The sequence below is a fragment of the Alexandromys fortis genome, unplaced genomic scaffold (assembly GCF_014885135.2).
Source record: "Alexandromys fortis isolate MF-2015 unplaced genomic scaffold, M_Fortis_MF-2015_v1.1 scaffold_186, whole genome shotgun sequence".
Taxonomy (NCBI): domain Eukaryota; kingdom Metazoa; phylum Chordata; class Mammalia; order Rodentia; family Cricetidae; genus Alexandromys; species Alexandromys fortis.
Window position 1 is genome coordinate 2,151,465 of NW_026068067.1, and position 16,620 is coordinate 2,168,084.

The 16,620-nt window shown below is 50.8% G+C and overlaps 1 protein-coding gene across 6 annotated transcripts in view; it reads right to left on the reverse strand.

The window, feature by feature from the left end:
* Cacna1a (calcium voltage-gated channel subunit alpha1 A) overlaps nucleotides 1-16,620 on the reverse strand; it is a 265,280-nt gene that overhangs the window by 123,108 nt on the left and 125,552 nt on the right. For all 6 annotated transcript variants that reach the window (XM_050120775.1, XM_050120772.1, XM_050120774.1 and 3 more), the window contains 2 exons: nucleotides 3,863-3,954; nucleotides 405-557 (listed from right to left, as the gene is read on the reverse strand). In XM_050120775.1, coding sequence (XP_049976732.1) covers nucleotides 405-557; nucleotides 3,863-3,954 — 245 coding nt within the window. The remainder of the gene's footprint in view (nucleotides 1-404; nucleotides 558-3,862; nucleotides 3,955-16,620) is intronic.

Genomic DNA, 16,620 nt, shown 5'->3' on the forward strand with positions numbered 1-16,620 from the left:
TGCCCTCCATTTCCGTGGTGAAATATACTCCTGCTGTTTCCAGACGCTACAGCATTTGCCTGAGCTCACAGGGAAAACTGCTCAAGAGCACACCCTAAGCCTGTCTCTCCATGTCTCCCAGGGGTGCCTCAGGGGTCACATCCTAGCAAACCACTTGCCTGCTAGGGGGTCCCCCCCCCCAAGCCCATCACTGTAGCCATGCTGGGGATGTACCCAGGGCCTCATGCATGTTCAACGAGATCTCGGCCCCCAGTCACACACACAGCCTTCTCGCCGGTGAACTGTAAGCAGGCCCATTGCTGCAGAGTCCCCGCTTCCAGGGCTGGCCAAACCACTGCCCCTGCCTGTCCTTTCTGGACCTTTGTCCCCTGAGAAAGACCTCGCATCCCGCAGTATAGACCTACCTGTCCCCTCTTCAAAGCAGGTGGTATGAAATTTTCCCATATAAAATTCTAACCCTATGATTGCAAAAATAAGGATTGCAAAAAACAGGAGTAGGCCGATCTGCAGCAGAGGGATCATCGCTTTCATGATTGACTTCAGGACGACTTGTAAACCTGGGGAGACAGAGACCAGCCAGTGAGCGAGCACCCCACGTGCCTCCCATGGAGCCCAGAGTGGGGTTGACGAAGAGGTAGGTGGTCACCCCTCTCCCCAAGAAAGGCCTCGGTGTTTATGATCTAGACTGTGCTCTTTGAGGAGCTTCAGGACCCAAGGGCAGCTAACCAGGACTTTCTAAGTAAGCCATTTTCTGGGACGCTTAGTAGCTTCCCTCCACAAGGGGGTGCTGTTTCCCTAAACGGCCCCAAGCCAAGAGAGGGGTCACCTGTCCCCTTCATCCCAGCTTCCTTTGGTTACCAGCAGCCTTGCAGGGCCTGCAGCCAGCACCCCAACTCTCAGCTCCAAGGATCAGATTCCCCATTATCTCCTCAGCTTGTAGCCCTGACCTGTGGAGGCAGCTGTAGGCTAAAAATCACCTCCGTTTTACAGGCTGGGGACTGAGGCTCAGCGGGGTCTGAGGAACAGCAGAGTCAGGGTTCACACTGAGCCTGATGTTCTTCACTGCCACACAACTTCTACCTAACTGTTAATCCCTAATATAACATTAGCGTTGTGTAAGCAGTTGTTAGATTGTGCTGCTCAGGAATGATGGCGAGGAAGATGGGCTCAGTACAGACGAGGTTGTTCACTAGGGATGTTCAACCACAGTTGGCTGACAGTGAGTGTGGGCTCACAGACACAGGGCAGATTGAGTGAGGGCCCTTTCCCTCTGTTCGATACAGGTAAGTGCTTTTATTTTTTTTTAATTTTAAGTGATTTTTTTATTTTATGTGTATGAGTGCTTGGTTTGTAAGCATGTTGGTGCACCATCTGTGTGCCTGGTGCCCACAGAGGCCAGAAGAAGGTACCGAATAGTCTGGAAATGGAGTTAAAGACAATTATGAATCTCTATGGGGCTGCTGAGTTGAACCACCATCACCTGGAAGAGCAGCCAGGGCTCCTAACTGCTGAGCCATCTCGCCTAAAGATGTATTTTTATGTTTATCTGTGTTTCTATTTGTGAGTGAATTTGTTCAGGTGTGTGCAATGCCATCAGAAGCCAGAAGAGGACACCTGGACCTGGAGTTGCCACCAGACAGGGGTGCTGGGAACTGAATTCAAGTCCTCTGTAAGAGCAGCCAGTGCTCTCAGTCCCTGAGTCACCTCTTCAACCCCAGGTGAGTGGTTTGGCTCTGCCTGGTATCGCCACCATGACGGGTGGCTTTACCACAGGCCTAACACAACTGGGCAGACAGAACACAGGCTGAAACCAATCCTGACACAGACAAACCTGTCTTTCTTCTAAGTTGATTATTGTGGGTGTTCTGTTATAGTTACACACACTCTCCCACCCAAAGGCCACTGGCTAAAATCTTAGTTCCCAGCCTGTGGGTAGCTTGGGTGTAGAACCTTAAGGGGTGGGGCTTCGTGGAAGGATGTCGTCACTGTGTGTAAGGCTTTTGCTTTTCTGGCTGCCATGGGGTAAGTCACTGACTATGTGGGCTCACTAATGTGCTGTCGGGCCACAAGCCCAAAGGAAGCGGGTAAGACTAAGGCTTAGAACCTCCTGACTGGAACAAAATCAAACAATTCTTCTTTGTGGTTTTTTTTTTTAATTTTTTCAATTGCTTTTATTTTATGGATTATGCATGCTTGTGGGTGTATCAGGGGCAGTGTCTGTGGAGGACAGGAGAGGGACTGGAGGTACAGACAATTGTAAGCTGACAGGTGGGTGTTGGGAATTGAACCTGGGTCCTCTGGGAGAACAGCCCTCCCTTTTAACATCTCTTTCTCTCTCTCTCTCTCTCTCTCTCTCTCTCTCTCTCTCTCTCTCTCTCTCATCTATCTATCATCTATCTATCTATCTATCCATCTATCTATCTATCTATCTATCTATCTATCTATCTATCTATCTATCTATCTATCTATCTATCTATCTATCTATCTATCTATCATCTATCTATCACCTATCTATCTCATGAGCTCACACACCACAGTGAACATGTACAGGTCACAGGGTGACCTGCAGGAGTTGGGGCTCTCCTTCCACGTGGGTCACGGGAATGGAGCTCATATCGGCAGGTGCCTTCACCTTCCTGTTCCCTCCTTCATTGCAGGCACCGTGTGACAGTGACAGAAAGCTGACAAACACCAGCAAATACCTGGCTCACCCCAGTCACCAGGGCCTCTTGCTAGTACTAGCTTGTCATCTGCTTTTGATCTAACGGGACCCAGGAGCCGGCTGGGCACCCAGACCCTCGCTGTGGGCATCTTTTCCTGTAGAAGGAACACGCTGGTGGTCAGCAGAGAAACCTCTTTAAATCTGGGTGTGAGGCCAGCACACTGAGCACAGTATGGTAGCAGAGCCTAATCCAGAGACTGTTCTGGAAAGGAACAGAGTTCAAACTACTGGGCACGTGGAACTGCCAGGAACAGCGTAGCACTTACTCACCTATGTGTGTGCACATACATATACGTGGGAGCAGAGGTCAACATCAAGTGTGTGCCTTAAATCTCACCAAACCTGGCACTCGCCTGGCCATGAGCTCTAGGGAACCTCTGCCTCCACGGTCCCAGGGCTAGAATTACAGAGGGCTCCACCACACCCGGCCTTTCCACAAAGCTGCTTTGTGACCGAGCTCAGATCTTCATGCCTGCATGGTAAGCATTCTACCAACTGAACCATCCCCAGCGGCCCAGGGTAGCTGCTTTCTGATTTCTATCACGTGAGACTGTGGGGCAGAAATTGCCCTCGACTGAATCCTAAGCCTGCACTGCAGCACCCTCTCCACGGGGTGAAGCCCAGACATCCGTGGAGAACAAGTGTGCAGGATGTGTACAGGCCCCGTCGAGGACTCCCCCAGCCTTGCTCTTCTCACCTGTGCAATGGGTGGATACCAAGCGGGTGGATGACCAAGTGAGAACACTGGAGGCTCTTTCTGCAACGCTCCATTCATAGGCAGCGAATGCCAACAGTCGCCACCACGGGGGCACCACCCAGGCATGGAGTTCCACTTGCTAACTCTCACACAGTCCCTTCTTTGTCACGTGACCCTGATCTAACTATTCAGGCACCGGTGCCTACGTGTCCACCCTATGAAACAGAGACACTTGTTTATATCATAGGTTATGGGTGCTGAAGGAACAAGGTGCGGAAGACACTCCTGGGAGACTGTGGGTGTTCCATAAAGGCATGAGGCTCTGGTTTGTTTCCAGGGACAACCTCGACCTGACTCCCAGGAAGCCCCTGAGGGGGCAGCCTGCCCGAATGGGATTGAGGGCCCCCAAGCAGACCCTTCTAGAAGGATGGAGACTCACGCACTTGGGATTCCAGACACCAGCTTGAGTGGCCGCAGCACACGAACCGCCCTCAGTGTCCGTAGGTCAAACTCCGTCCCGACGGTGGCCAAGATGCTGCAGGAGAAAACAACAGTAAGACAGTAAAGCGAGGGGCAGCGGTAGGTGGATGGACAGGTGTATGGTGCTATGAGGTCCCCAGCTGGTGACTGAACATCAGCAGGTCAGTTCCATTGCCTGTCACGTGACACTAATGGTTCCTGTCTTACAGAATGAGTGGTGACTTTGCCTTTCTGTGTGTGAGATGCCTATGTGTACCCGTGGGGAGGGTGAAATACCTCTAATCCCAAGCTGCTCATGGGCTGGCTAGCCTGGGGTACATAGCAGCGCAGAGGCAGCAAGAGACACCCTGTTCACGACATGCTTGGTGTATATATGATAATCACAAAAGTGTGTCTGCATGTGCCCGCACACACACACATAATTAAGACACTGTCTCAATGTATAGCTTTGGCTGGCCTGGAACTAACCATGTAGACCAGACTGGCCTCAGACTCATAGAGATCCTCCTGCTTCTGCCTCCAAAGTGTCAGGAGTAGAGGCATGAACCACCATGTGCAGCAAATATACATATACTTAAGACAGAGTATTGAAATATAGCATTCTTATTACGTAGCCCACCAGGCTGTCCTTGAACTGACAGAAATCTTCCTGCCTCTGCCTTCCAGGTGTGGAATTGCAAGCATGAGCTGTCATGTCATGTATAAACGCACATACCACCACCACCATCACATACATACACACATACACACACGCATACACACACACACTCACACTTTTTGAAGACAGTGTCTTATCATATAACTCGGACTGGCCTTGGCTGTGCACTTCTGATGTCACAGACGCCTGACTGCTGGGATCATGACCGTGCAGTTTTCTTTGGACTTCTTCAGACTTCCTCTGACAGACACCATTCTATTTCTGGGCCCTAGTTTCCTCTTTCTGTGTAGACAGAAGCTGTTGCTCAGTGTGTGCAAAGGAGTTATGGGTCTCGTGTGTGGAGGAAGCTGAGAGAACCCAGTAAACACATCAAATGTCAGAGTGATGTGTACCGAGGAAAGGCATGCTGAGAGAAAGTCACGCTGGGCCTGGGGATAGTGTTGGAAGGGAAGTGTGGTATTTACATCAGTACAGGCACGGCTCTTTATCTGGGGTGGGAGGGGTCAGCTCAGTGTTCTTATCCAGGCTCGGCTTGGGGCGTGGCTCAGTGGTACAGCCCCTGCCTAGACTCTGCAGTGAGGGATTAGTGTAGCTCAGGTAGAGCCCCTGCCTAGCATTTCTCAGTGTTCATCTAACATCCGCAAGACCCTGACTTTCACCCCAAGTGGAGGGAGGAGAGAACAGACCAGCACTGCCCAGCAGAACCCAGTGTTGCAGAGGGAGTTTTAACTTTTCCATATTAAACAAATAAAATGAAACAGGTGAAATTAGTTCTACAATGTAGTTATCTTCTATGCAAAGACCAACCAGTCTCTGTCATCCACAGCGGATGCTTCCAGGATGACCCAGCCCTATCCTGAAACATGGGAAATCACATTCCTTCTATGAAGTGCTGTGGTGTTTATGCCAAACTTGCACAAATCCCCCTGTGGCGTGTGTGTATGGGCACACATGTGCCACAGGCCACTTGTGGAGTCAGTGGACAACCTTCAGACGTGGATCCTTGCCTCTGCCCTCGTTTGAGACAAGATCTCTTCCCTTCTGCTGCATTAGACACACTGAGGTTAAGGGCAAGCGCCACTACACCCAGATCTTGTTTTTAGACAATTTCTCATTTTGTAGCCCATGTTGGTCCTCGAAGTGGGGCAATTCTCCTGCCTCAACTTCTTGAGTGCTTGGATAACTGGTGTGAACCACTAGCTGGGCAGTGGTAGTGCACACCTTTAACCCCAGCACTTGGGTGGCAGAGGCAGGAGGATCTCTGTGAGTTCAAGGCCAGCCTGGTCTACAGAGTGAGTTCCAGGACTTGGCTCCATGGCTACTAAGAAACCCTGTCTCGAAAAGCCAAACCAAACCAAACCAAAAGAACAACATAAAAACTGGTGTGAACCACCATTCTCAGCTACAAACACTGCCTCTGAGCTACATTCCAAAGCTCTAAATTATTATTACTTGTTATCATTTGTAGTGCTGAGGCCGGGAGCCAAGTGTCCTGCCATTGAGACACACCTCCAGCTCTTGGCTCTTTGTGACGCTCTCACTTTGTACCCAAACTGGATGGGCTTTAAACCTGCGGTCTTTCTGCTTCAGCCTCCCGGGTGTTGAGACCACGAGCACAAGCCACAGCGGCAGCCACGTCTCCTGCCTGCTCCCACCTTCCACAGCAAAAGCTGAAGTCTTCCTCAGGATCCTCAAAGCCCTGAACCATTGGCCCCACCCCCACCCACTCCCAGTCTCGTTGTTTCTGCTCCAGCCCCCCTAAACAAGATACAAAAGGAGTTCAAGGCTACCCTAGGACTAAAACAAATAAATAGCAGGGTGGGGCAAGGTCAGAGCTTGGGAGTGGCGGGCCTGGTGAAGAAAGCTGGGCACGGGCAGGGCTGATGCCTGGTATGAAACTGATCCAGGGACACAGCACAGGTTCAAGTTCCTCTGTGGCACAGCGCCGAGGAGCTCAAGTCCAGGGCACAGGAATAAACACTCAGGCTTCAGGCCGCCCTGAATGTGCTCACTGTGCGGCCTTAGCTGGAGGCGACACTGGGAGTCACGGAAGGCTGTGGAGCAGAGGAGGGACATGATTAGGGCTGGCAAGGGGAGGACAAGCTTGACACCTGAGAGGACAGATTGGTGGCAATGAAGCCTGAGTTAGGAAAGAGCTGTGAGACCGGCCGGCGTAATGAGGGCTAGAAGTAGGACAGAGGCGGTGGGAGTACAAAGGAGGCCTTGGGTTATATATAGCTGCCATTAACGCTATGCACCAGGGAGCTTGCCTGGGTGCGCTGCATCCGGCCTGCATCCAAGGCCGGCAGCCGCTCACGTCCCATTTGACAAAGGAGGATGCCAAGACTCATAGAAATCAGTGTACAGAGATCTGAGTCACCCCAAGAAGAAACTCAAACTCAGAACCACAGGTGTAGACAGCTCAGGTCCCCACCTCACAGAGCTTGACCCTCAAGGGACTATTTGCATGAGGAAGGGGTCATGGTGGGAAGGAAAAGACACTCATTTGTTTGGTCAACAGAAACTTAGCTACCAGGCTTTCAGGGAGCAGCCTAGAGCCCACAGTGAACAATTGAGCGGAGAGGCTGGTGGAGGGGAGGAGTGGCATCACCCGCTGCCCCCTGCATCCAATGAGGAAGTAAGCATTGTGTGGAAAAGGGGGCACTAAGGTGACTCCAGGGTTAGGTGTGGGTCAAAGAGCTGGTGCCAACAGAGATGGGGAGAGCTCGGAAAGAGGAGGTTCGCAGGGTATCAGGGCTCAGGGTGGGCATGCTGAGTCAGAAATACCTAACTTAGCCAGGCAGTGGTGGTGCACGCCTTTAATCCCAGCACTCGGGAGGCAAAGGCAGGCGGATCTCTGTGAGTTCGAGGCCAGCCTGGTCTACAAGAGCTAGTGCCAGGACAGGAACCAATGCTACGGAGAAACCCTGTCTCAAAAAACTAAAAAAAAAAAAAAAAAGAAAAAAAAGAAAAAAAAAGCAATACCTAACTTAAAAGCCTCCAGTAGTGCCAGGCACTGTGACCTCACCTTTAATCCCAGCATTCAGGAGGCAGAGGCAGGTGGATCTCTGTAAGTTCCAGGCTGATCTGCTTAGTGAGATTCTGCCTAAAAAAAAAAACAAAAACAAAAAAACAAAACAATACAGCTAACCAAACAAACAAACAAAAATTCCCAGTAGCTTTCATGAAACTTGCAAGAAAATCGAAACCCTACCATAGTCATGAGCGCTCGCTTGACTGGGCCCGTGCTGCCCTCACTTAGTACTCTCCCAAATGTCTTCTCGTTCAGGCATCAGGGACAGTGTGACTCCCCAGCCTCTCTTCTCCTTCACTGAGCTGCACTTCAAATCCTGCTGGTCCAACTTCAGATGTGTGTCAGATGCACCGCTTCTGTTAGTCACTTCCTCAGTGCCAGCCCTAAGAGGACAGTCACCTTTCCTCTGGCAGTGCCCGCAGTACCGCACGCTTCCTAAGTATCTGGTAGGTGAGTGGTACAAGATGACACGCAGCAGGGTGACAGGCAACCGAGTGTCCCCGAGGAGACGGGTGCGGTGGAAGAGGAACGGCTCTTGGTCATAGGGGACAGCGAGGAAAGAGCAGTAGAGCGTGGCTGAGCATAGACCCAACCCCACAACCAAGCGGCCTCCATTTTCTGCAATGAAGGGCTCAAAGGGTCCAAATGCAAATTCTTCTGAACACGCGTTGTGTGGCCTTGGGCAGCTAGCTCTCTGTGCCTCAGTTTCCCTGAGTAAAATGGAGATGGTTCCTCTATAGATGGAACAATCTCTGGAATGTGCCGCCCTCATCCTGGCCTTGTTCAATCTCTTATTTGTGGCCAGGTTCTTTTGGAATTTGCTCCCATCAGGCTGCAGCTCTTCTCTGCTGGTTGGAAGTGGGATGCAAGTGTGTCCTTCCATCTCCCCCCTGCATGTGGTGCGCATGCAGGGGTGGCCAGAGGGTGAGGTCATCATGCATCTCCCTTCCACGTTATTTACTATCACACGATCTCTTCACCAGACAGAACTGGTGCACCCGGCATTCGCATGAGCTCTGGGAATCTGAACTCCAGACCTCATGCTTGTACGCCATGTCCTCAGCCCCATCAGTAGGTATGAAGAGAGGCGGCAATTACCATACACGTGTGAATGAGGCGAGGAGCACGTGACAAGGTCTTGGGGTTGGAGCTTGGAGTGGGCAGTGAGGCTGTCGGTCGAGAAATGGGGCAAAACGGAGTGGGTGTGGAAAGTCGTGGAGCTGAGGAGAGCTTTTATGGCTCCTCACCCCAGCTCACACGAGGCACCTGCTTCCTAGACTCAGTCCCAGCACTGGAGGTGAAGCCTGGGAGCATGGCTGTTTCACTCATCGGGTTGTCTGGCTGCTCCTGAGCTGGACAAATCCACTCGCTGGTTCTCGGAGGACCCTCCAATATGCCCGCGGGACCCTACTCTTCCCTGGAATGGGGCTTAAGCCAGGAAGAAAGCACCTCAATGGACAGAAAGAGAGGTGCTCACAAAGAGTCCAACAGCGAATGGGGTGCGTGGCACACGCGTTTAATACCAGCATTTGGGGGACTGCGGCTGGCGATCTCTGAGTTCTGAGCCAGCCAAGGCTACACAGTGAGACCATGTCAAAAGAGAACTCAGGTCGCCGCTCTCCTCACCTGGGGTTGAGAACTCTCCACCCTGTCCTGTGAGGATAAAGCCAGCAAGAGTGTCACCTTGTGCGTGGAGAGCCAACTGGCCTTGGGTTTCTGAGCCTTCAGCCTGAACTTCTTCCTCCCTCGTGTTCCCCTCAGGGAGCAGACTGTAGTGCTGCAGATGGATGGGGGACACCTGGCCTTTTCTCCTCTAGGGAGGACTGTCATGGAGATCCCTTTACTAAAATCTTCAGAGTCAAACTCATCAGGCAGAAGGGCTCAGAGAGCAGCTTCACCTTGTGTCTGAACAGGGCACTCACCCAAGTGTTTGTTGCATGTTAGCCCCTAGTCAAGTTTTTAAGGTTATTAGTTTTTACAGTACTGGGAGGATGGAATCCATATAGGCCACAACCACAGCCCCTCACTGAGGACTCTAGGCTGGTCCTCTGCTTCTGAGCCACACCCTAGCCCCTCACTGGTGAAGACAAGGCTGGCCCTCTGCTACTGAGCCACGCCCCACACTCACTGGTGGAGACAAGCCTGGCCCTCTGCTGCTGAGCCGTGCTCTTAGCCCTTCCTACTCTATTTTTATATTTCTGTCTTGTTAGGCAATCAATGTTGAGTTTAATTTGGTCTTGCCGGAATGTGTCCTTGCACAATCATGTGCTGCCCTCTGACAGCATATATTTGTAACTGATATGCCCAGGATGAAGTTAGCTGTCATGTGCCACTGACTGGTTCCACCCAGAACCACGTTTAAGATGCCGTCTAGGAGGAGGTGATGGACAGAATGTCTGGGGCTCTCCCTGGGCTTGGGCCTTGCAGGTTTCTTTGTCAAGCTTGAAGGGTAGACCCTTCATGGACACTGGGAGTCCCTGAGCATGCTCTGTAGAGGGCCATGTGGCCACAGTGCCCCTCAGCTCCTGGAGAGGGGGCCTGGACCCAAAGCCACCAAGCACAGGGGATTTTCTGCATCCCCGGTTTCACGTCGCCGCTCTCCTCACCTGGGGTTGAGAACTATTTTACAAAGCATGAAGGCATGCATATAATCTGGGTGATGAGATGACACAGTCAGGTGTTGGGCCTCCTCTAAGGCTGCCTGGACATCTGAGGAAGGATGTGCATAGTCCTATGAGGGCACTCCAGAATGGCCTATGAAGGATCCCAGCATCGCAGGGTCCTGGAGTGGATGTGGGGGGACAACTGTGACGCAGTGAGCACTGGAGCTGCGGCAAATGAAGGGCTGGGTTTTGAATTGTATTAAAGCCTCATTTTATGATTAGGGAGTGTATGTGTCTGATGTGTACTTGTGCATATGCGTGGGTCACTTGTGTGTACTGGGATTAGAAGACAAATTTGGGGAGTGGTTTTCTCCTTCCATCAGGTGGGACCTGGGGACTAAACCCAGGTCCCCAATAAAGGTGGCAAGTGTCTTTATCCACAGTCACCTCGCAGCCCATGAACCCAGGTCCCCAATAAAGGTGTCAAGTGTCTTTAGCCAGAGTCACCTTGCAGTCCATCATTCCTTTACATCCAAGCCCGTGGGCCAGTATAAAATTGTGCCGTGATGTGGGTGTGTGGGCTCCCTCTTAACACCCTGTCAGTATCCCCACCAATCTAGCCAGTGCTTCTCCCTCTAATCTCGTGCCAATTGCTATCCAAATGATCGATAAAAGTGGGGTCACTCAGAACCTGTAACAGCCTCCTAGAGGTTACTCTCTCCATACAACGGATGAAGCAACCGAGGCACAGAGAGGCTAAGTCATTTTCCCAATGACACACAGGCTGTGCACTCACGAGGCTCCAGCTTCAGCCTCCCAAGGGGTGGGATGACAGGGCTGTGTCACCACTCGGGTTCAGAGCTTGTACTTTTGAGATTCCCTGTGCCATGGGGCTCTGTCCCGGCTCCTCTGCCTCACCTGAGGCAGTTCCAACTGCTTACCCACCTTCTCCTGAGCACTGCACCCATGCGCAGGGAGCACCTCTCTCCCTTCGTCTTTTAAATAAGCGAGGTGAACCAAAGGTCTTGTTCCTGAGCCTCTCAGGCTACGGGGTTTTCTCAAGAAGGGGCAGGGGTCGAGAGGCAGCTGGGGTTTCCTAGATTGCAGAGTGAGGGTGAAGCGAGTAGGGTCACAGGGGTCTGGGGAGTCTGGTAAGGGGGGAGGAGGAAGACAGTGTTGTGAGCAGGCAGGTATGGGGCTGGTTCTTTCCACACAGAGGACAGAATCAATAGGGACCAGAAACCCACAGGGGATGTGGTGTGGAGGGAAACTCTTAATGAGAGGGGTAGGGGTTGAGTGTAGTGCCAGTGGTCCTCACCATAGAAGACATGGGGTGAGGGCAACAGGAGTTCACATCAGGCATGAGCTGCAGAGGGAGCCCCAGTCTCAAGCACATAACCCCAAAAAAAGGGAAAAGAGAAAGAAATGGAAGACTATATTCATAGATATTTGACATACACACAGTGATGTCCACGGAAACAGGATGCTCACCATCCCTCATCCTACACGGCCAAGTCAGTTCAGCAGCTCACAAACACATACAAGTGTCTTCCATCCTTCTAAAAATTGAAACGGCCCACCATGCAGTGTTGCACCCTGTAATCCCAGCCCTCTAGGTAAGGGGGGAGGATTTGTAAATTCAAACCAAGCCTTAATTACATAATGAAAACCAGACTGAGAAAGAAAAAGCAAGTTCTGGGGAATAGCTTCGATGAGGAAGTGCTTCCCACAAAAGCAAGAGGACTTGATTTTGCATCCCCAGCACACAGCTAGAAAGCCAGGGGTGATGGTGTGTGCCTGGGATCCCAGCACTGGGATCAACAGGGCGAGGAGGCCACTGAGCAGCACGCTGGATGGCCAGCCGAAGATTCAAGAAGTTTGAGGCCACTGAGAATGTCTCAGAAGAGGTGGACAGTACCTGAGGGGTGCAGCTGAAGGGATGACCTGGGGAGCAAGTTCAAGGTTAGCCTGGGTTCCCTGAGACTCTGTCAAAGCAAAACAAAATACCAATGACAAGAAGACAAACTGAACAAAACCCTCCTGAGAGAGCAGAACAAAAGCCAAGTCACGGCTAGTGTGTGTGTGTGGGGGGGGTCTAAGCTGACCTGACTGCTTAGGAAAATCAGTCGGTTTCTGGAAGCAACTGTCCTGCAACCCATGACTCCGCATTCCTCCCCTTGGGGTTCCCTAGGAGGATGCACAGTGGTCACAGGTCTCTGAACACAGCAGCCTTCTCTGCTACAGCCCACACTGGGCCAAGTCCACAGATGCCCACAGTGGCGATATGTACAGGCACGTCGTCTGGTTCCCACAGCCTGAGAAGGGATGACAGGTGCCGATGGCAGGGATGACTGTCTCACATACAAAGGTCAGTGGACAACTGTTTGATCCCTGGGCTCTGAGTTCAAAACCAAGCCCAACCTGTGTGCTGCCTGCTGGGTGTCAGGATGACATCCGAGAGACGGAAAAAGGCATGGAGTGGGCTGGGGATCTGGAAACGGCAGACATTATGTGTCCTGACCCAGGCACGTAAAGCCATCCACGCTGTACCTCTAAGATATATGTACTCCAACATGAGGCTAAAAAAATAAACTGAGCCAGGCAGTGGTGGCCACGCCTTTTAATTCCAGCACTAAGGAGGCAGAGGCAAATGTTTCTCTATGAGTTTGAGGCCAGCCTGGTCTACAGAGTGAGCTCAGGGCAGTCAAAACTACACAGAAAAACCATGTCTTGGAAAACAAAATGAATAAATTGAATTCGTAGCTAACATGTATTGAACTACAGACCAGCCTCCAAGATGACCCTATAAGACAAGTTCAGTCATTTGCTCTAGTTTAAAGACAGAGAGGTCAAATCCAACTCACAAAGCTGATACACAGTTCAGACGGGTTCTGATGCAATGCTCACTCCTCCTGCTCCTCCTGCTCCTCCTCCTCTTCTTCTTCCTCTCTCTCTCTCTCTCTCTCTCTCTCTCTCTCTCTCTCTCTCTCTCTCTCTCTCTCTCTCTCTTACTGTTGAAACCAGGCTGAACCCAAGACTCCATCTCTGCCTTGCCTTCCGAGTGCTGGGATTATAGGTGTGTGCTGCCGCACCCAGCTCTCTCATGGAATTCTTTTTGTTTGTTTTGTTTTAAAGTTTTATTTTATTGTATAGTACACAGTATTACATTATTTGTGTGTGTGTGTCTGTGTCTGTGTATGCCACATATGTCCAACACTGCTGGCAGCCAGAAGAGGGCACTGGATCCTCTGGAGCTGGAGTTACAGACGGCTGTGAGCTGCCTGCCACTGGCGCTGGGAGCAGAACTCTAACAGAGCTGGCATCCTGTACAGAAGTAGTATATTTCTTAACCATGGAGCCATCTCTTCAGCTCCTCTCATGAACTTCTAAGTACAATTCTTCCTTGGTATCCTGAGGGGGCTAGTTACAGACACTCAAGTCCGTTCTGTAGGATGGAAGTGTTTTCAGGGTGTGTGTACCCTCCCACAGACCTTATGCCAGACATGGGTGACTCCAACTATTACAGCCAGTGAAGATGCCATCTGAGGGGGTGCTGTGCAGAGAGAGGGGGCCGCCTGCCCGCTGTGGCCTTTTCCGGAATAGGAGAAAGCCTGTGTGGCCAGCTCTGGGACAGAACTGTTGGGGAATATTATTTTAAGCTGTGTTACTTTTGTTTGTGTTGCATTTGTTTAACTCTGAGAAGCTGTGTTACTTTGCCTGTCTAAAACACCTGATGGTCTAATAAAGAGATAACTGGCCAATAGCGATGCAGGAGCAAGGATAGGCGGGGCTGGGGGGCAGAGAGGACAAATAGGAGAACTCTGGAAGAGGAGGACATCAGGGGCCAGCCACCCAGCCAGCCATGGAGTAAGAGTGAAAATAAGATATTCAGAAGTAATTAAAGGAAAAGGGCCAGAGACAAAAGGTAGATGGGATAATTTAAGTTAAGAAAAGTTGGCTAGAAACAAGTTAAGCTAAGAATAAACCTCTGTGTGTGATTTATTTGGGAGCTGGGTAGTGCGCCCCCAAGAGTAAAACAGACCACACTACAGAGCAGAGGGAGAAGTGGAACACAGTCCCCAGGAAGAGGAAAGAAAGCTGTGTCCGCCACTGTGCCCAACAACAGTTAACGACATACGTGGGGAGAGCCTGGTTGCTGCGGAGGTTCTGACGTAGCTAAGGGTGGTCAGAGGTGCAGCAGGTGTGCAGAGAAGCTGTCCTCATGGAAGAAGACAGTCCCTGTGGCCCCCCAAGCTCATTGTCCTGCACCTCCTGGTCTTAGCTTTTGTTTCCTCCCTGAATACAGTGGAGGCCTTATAGCAAGCAGTTCCTTCTCACAGTCTAGCATGTAGGCCATGGTCCCATGAAGCCTGTCTTATAAACACCCACACATTAGGGACGGGATACTGGAGGTGAAGGGACCTTTAAAAGGCAGAGCCTAGTGGGAGGTCGTAGTTCTCATTGGACAGTCCTTAAATTTTCCAAAAGGGCTGTATAACACAGCAAGACCAGGAATTTCTCTTGTCCCCTGTCTGCATACAATCTCTTCCCATCCACACCCTTGCTATGATGCAACCCAACCATGCAGAGTTATTAGGGAGGCCCAGCCCACCTGATAATATATCCTGCCCTTGGGACTCCCCAACTGTGAACTGAAAAATTCTTGTCTCTAGAAATTGCCCCAAATAAAAGGGGTGGGGGGAGAACCAACACCCTGATACAACAAGGCCCAGAGGATAAAAGTGCTCGAAGCCAAGCTCCATGACCGCCACACACACACTCAGTGACTGGCTAGACCAGCTAGCCAGGGCGACTCCCCAGGGGGTACAGATGTCCTCTGCAATGCCAGGCTTCTCTATGTTAAGCTGGGCATGGGAGCCAGGCCCTCACCAGCACACTCTCGATGGAGCTGCCACCCAGGTCGTCTTTCTCAAATAAGTTAAAGCGACAGGAACACTGCTTCAGGTTAAAGCATATGCTCTCTTTTCACCTGTAAACGGCAACATTTCTGAGAATCTCACCAGGAGATTAAGAGCCATGTTCAGGGCTGGAGAGACGGATCAGAGGCTAAGAGCGCTCACTGGACTGGAGTTGGGCTCCCACCACCGGTATATCAACTCACAATCTGCAACTCCTGATCTAGAGGATTCGATGTCCTCTTCCGGCCTCCACAGGCCCCTGCCCTCACATGCGTGTTACCAAACACACACATATAATTAAAAATGAACACGAACACACACACACACACACTCATACATGAGAACCATGTCAGAGTGAAGACATGTGCCTTGACCTGTGGGTAGGAGGCAGCCTGTGATGGCTGCTCTTGGTTGTCAACTTGACTACATCTGGAATTAACTAAAATATAGAAATGACTGGGCACACCTGTGAAGGATTTTTTTTATTAATTAAATCATTTGAAGTGGAGAGATCTCCCTCTGATGCAGATCTTTGAGGTGGGAAGACAAATCTTTAATCCAGATCTTTCGAGGTGGGAAGACCTACCTCTAGTCTGGGCCACAGCTTCTGCTGCCATCCTATATAAGGACATGGAAGAAGGAAGCTTGCTCTTTCCGTCTGCTTGTTCTCACTGTCAGTAGAAAATCCATTCCTTCCTTCACTGCATTAGAGCCTACTTCTTCGGGACTCCAGTGTATACTGAAGACCAGCTGAGACACCCAGCCTCATGGACTGAACAGCTACTGGACTCTTGGACCTTCCCTTCATTGACAGACATTGTTGGATTAGCTGGACCACAGCCTGTAAACTATTCTGATAAATCCCCTTCTACACACACACACACACACACTCACACATACTCACACATATACACTCACTCACACACAGACACAGACACACACACATTCTCTAAGTTCTATTCCTCTAGAGAGCCCTGACTAATCCAGAACCCCTGGGAGTTCTTTGATGTATGATTCTACTGAGTGGTCTTAGCCACTGGCCCTCACAAACCACATTACTCAAGAGGAACTCCCTAGATGCAAATAGAACACTAGGATATTTTAAATTCTTTCAACAATGTAACATCAAAGGCCACCAAAACACCCTCCAGGTGTACAACTGTCCTTTTCTACGTGTGCACAGGTGTCTGTCTATACTAAAGCGCTTCCTGGGCTGGCATGGTGGCCCAGCAGGTAAGTGCTCTTGTTGCCCAGCCTGGTGACACGAATGCCCAATACCCAGATGGTAGAAAGAGAAGCAACTCCTGCAAGTTGTCCTCTGACCTCTGGACACAAGTACAGATGGAAGTACATGCACACACATATGCACACACATACACACATGGCAAATAAATGCAACAAAAATGAAAAATCCCTTTCCTCAGTAGATGCAGCTCTCCTACAGACTGGCTCATTTTCTGTGGGGAACCTGAGAACTCAACTCCCCCTGAGAAGTGGCTGAGGTGTA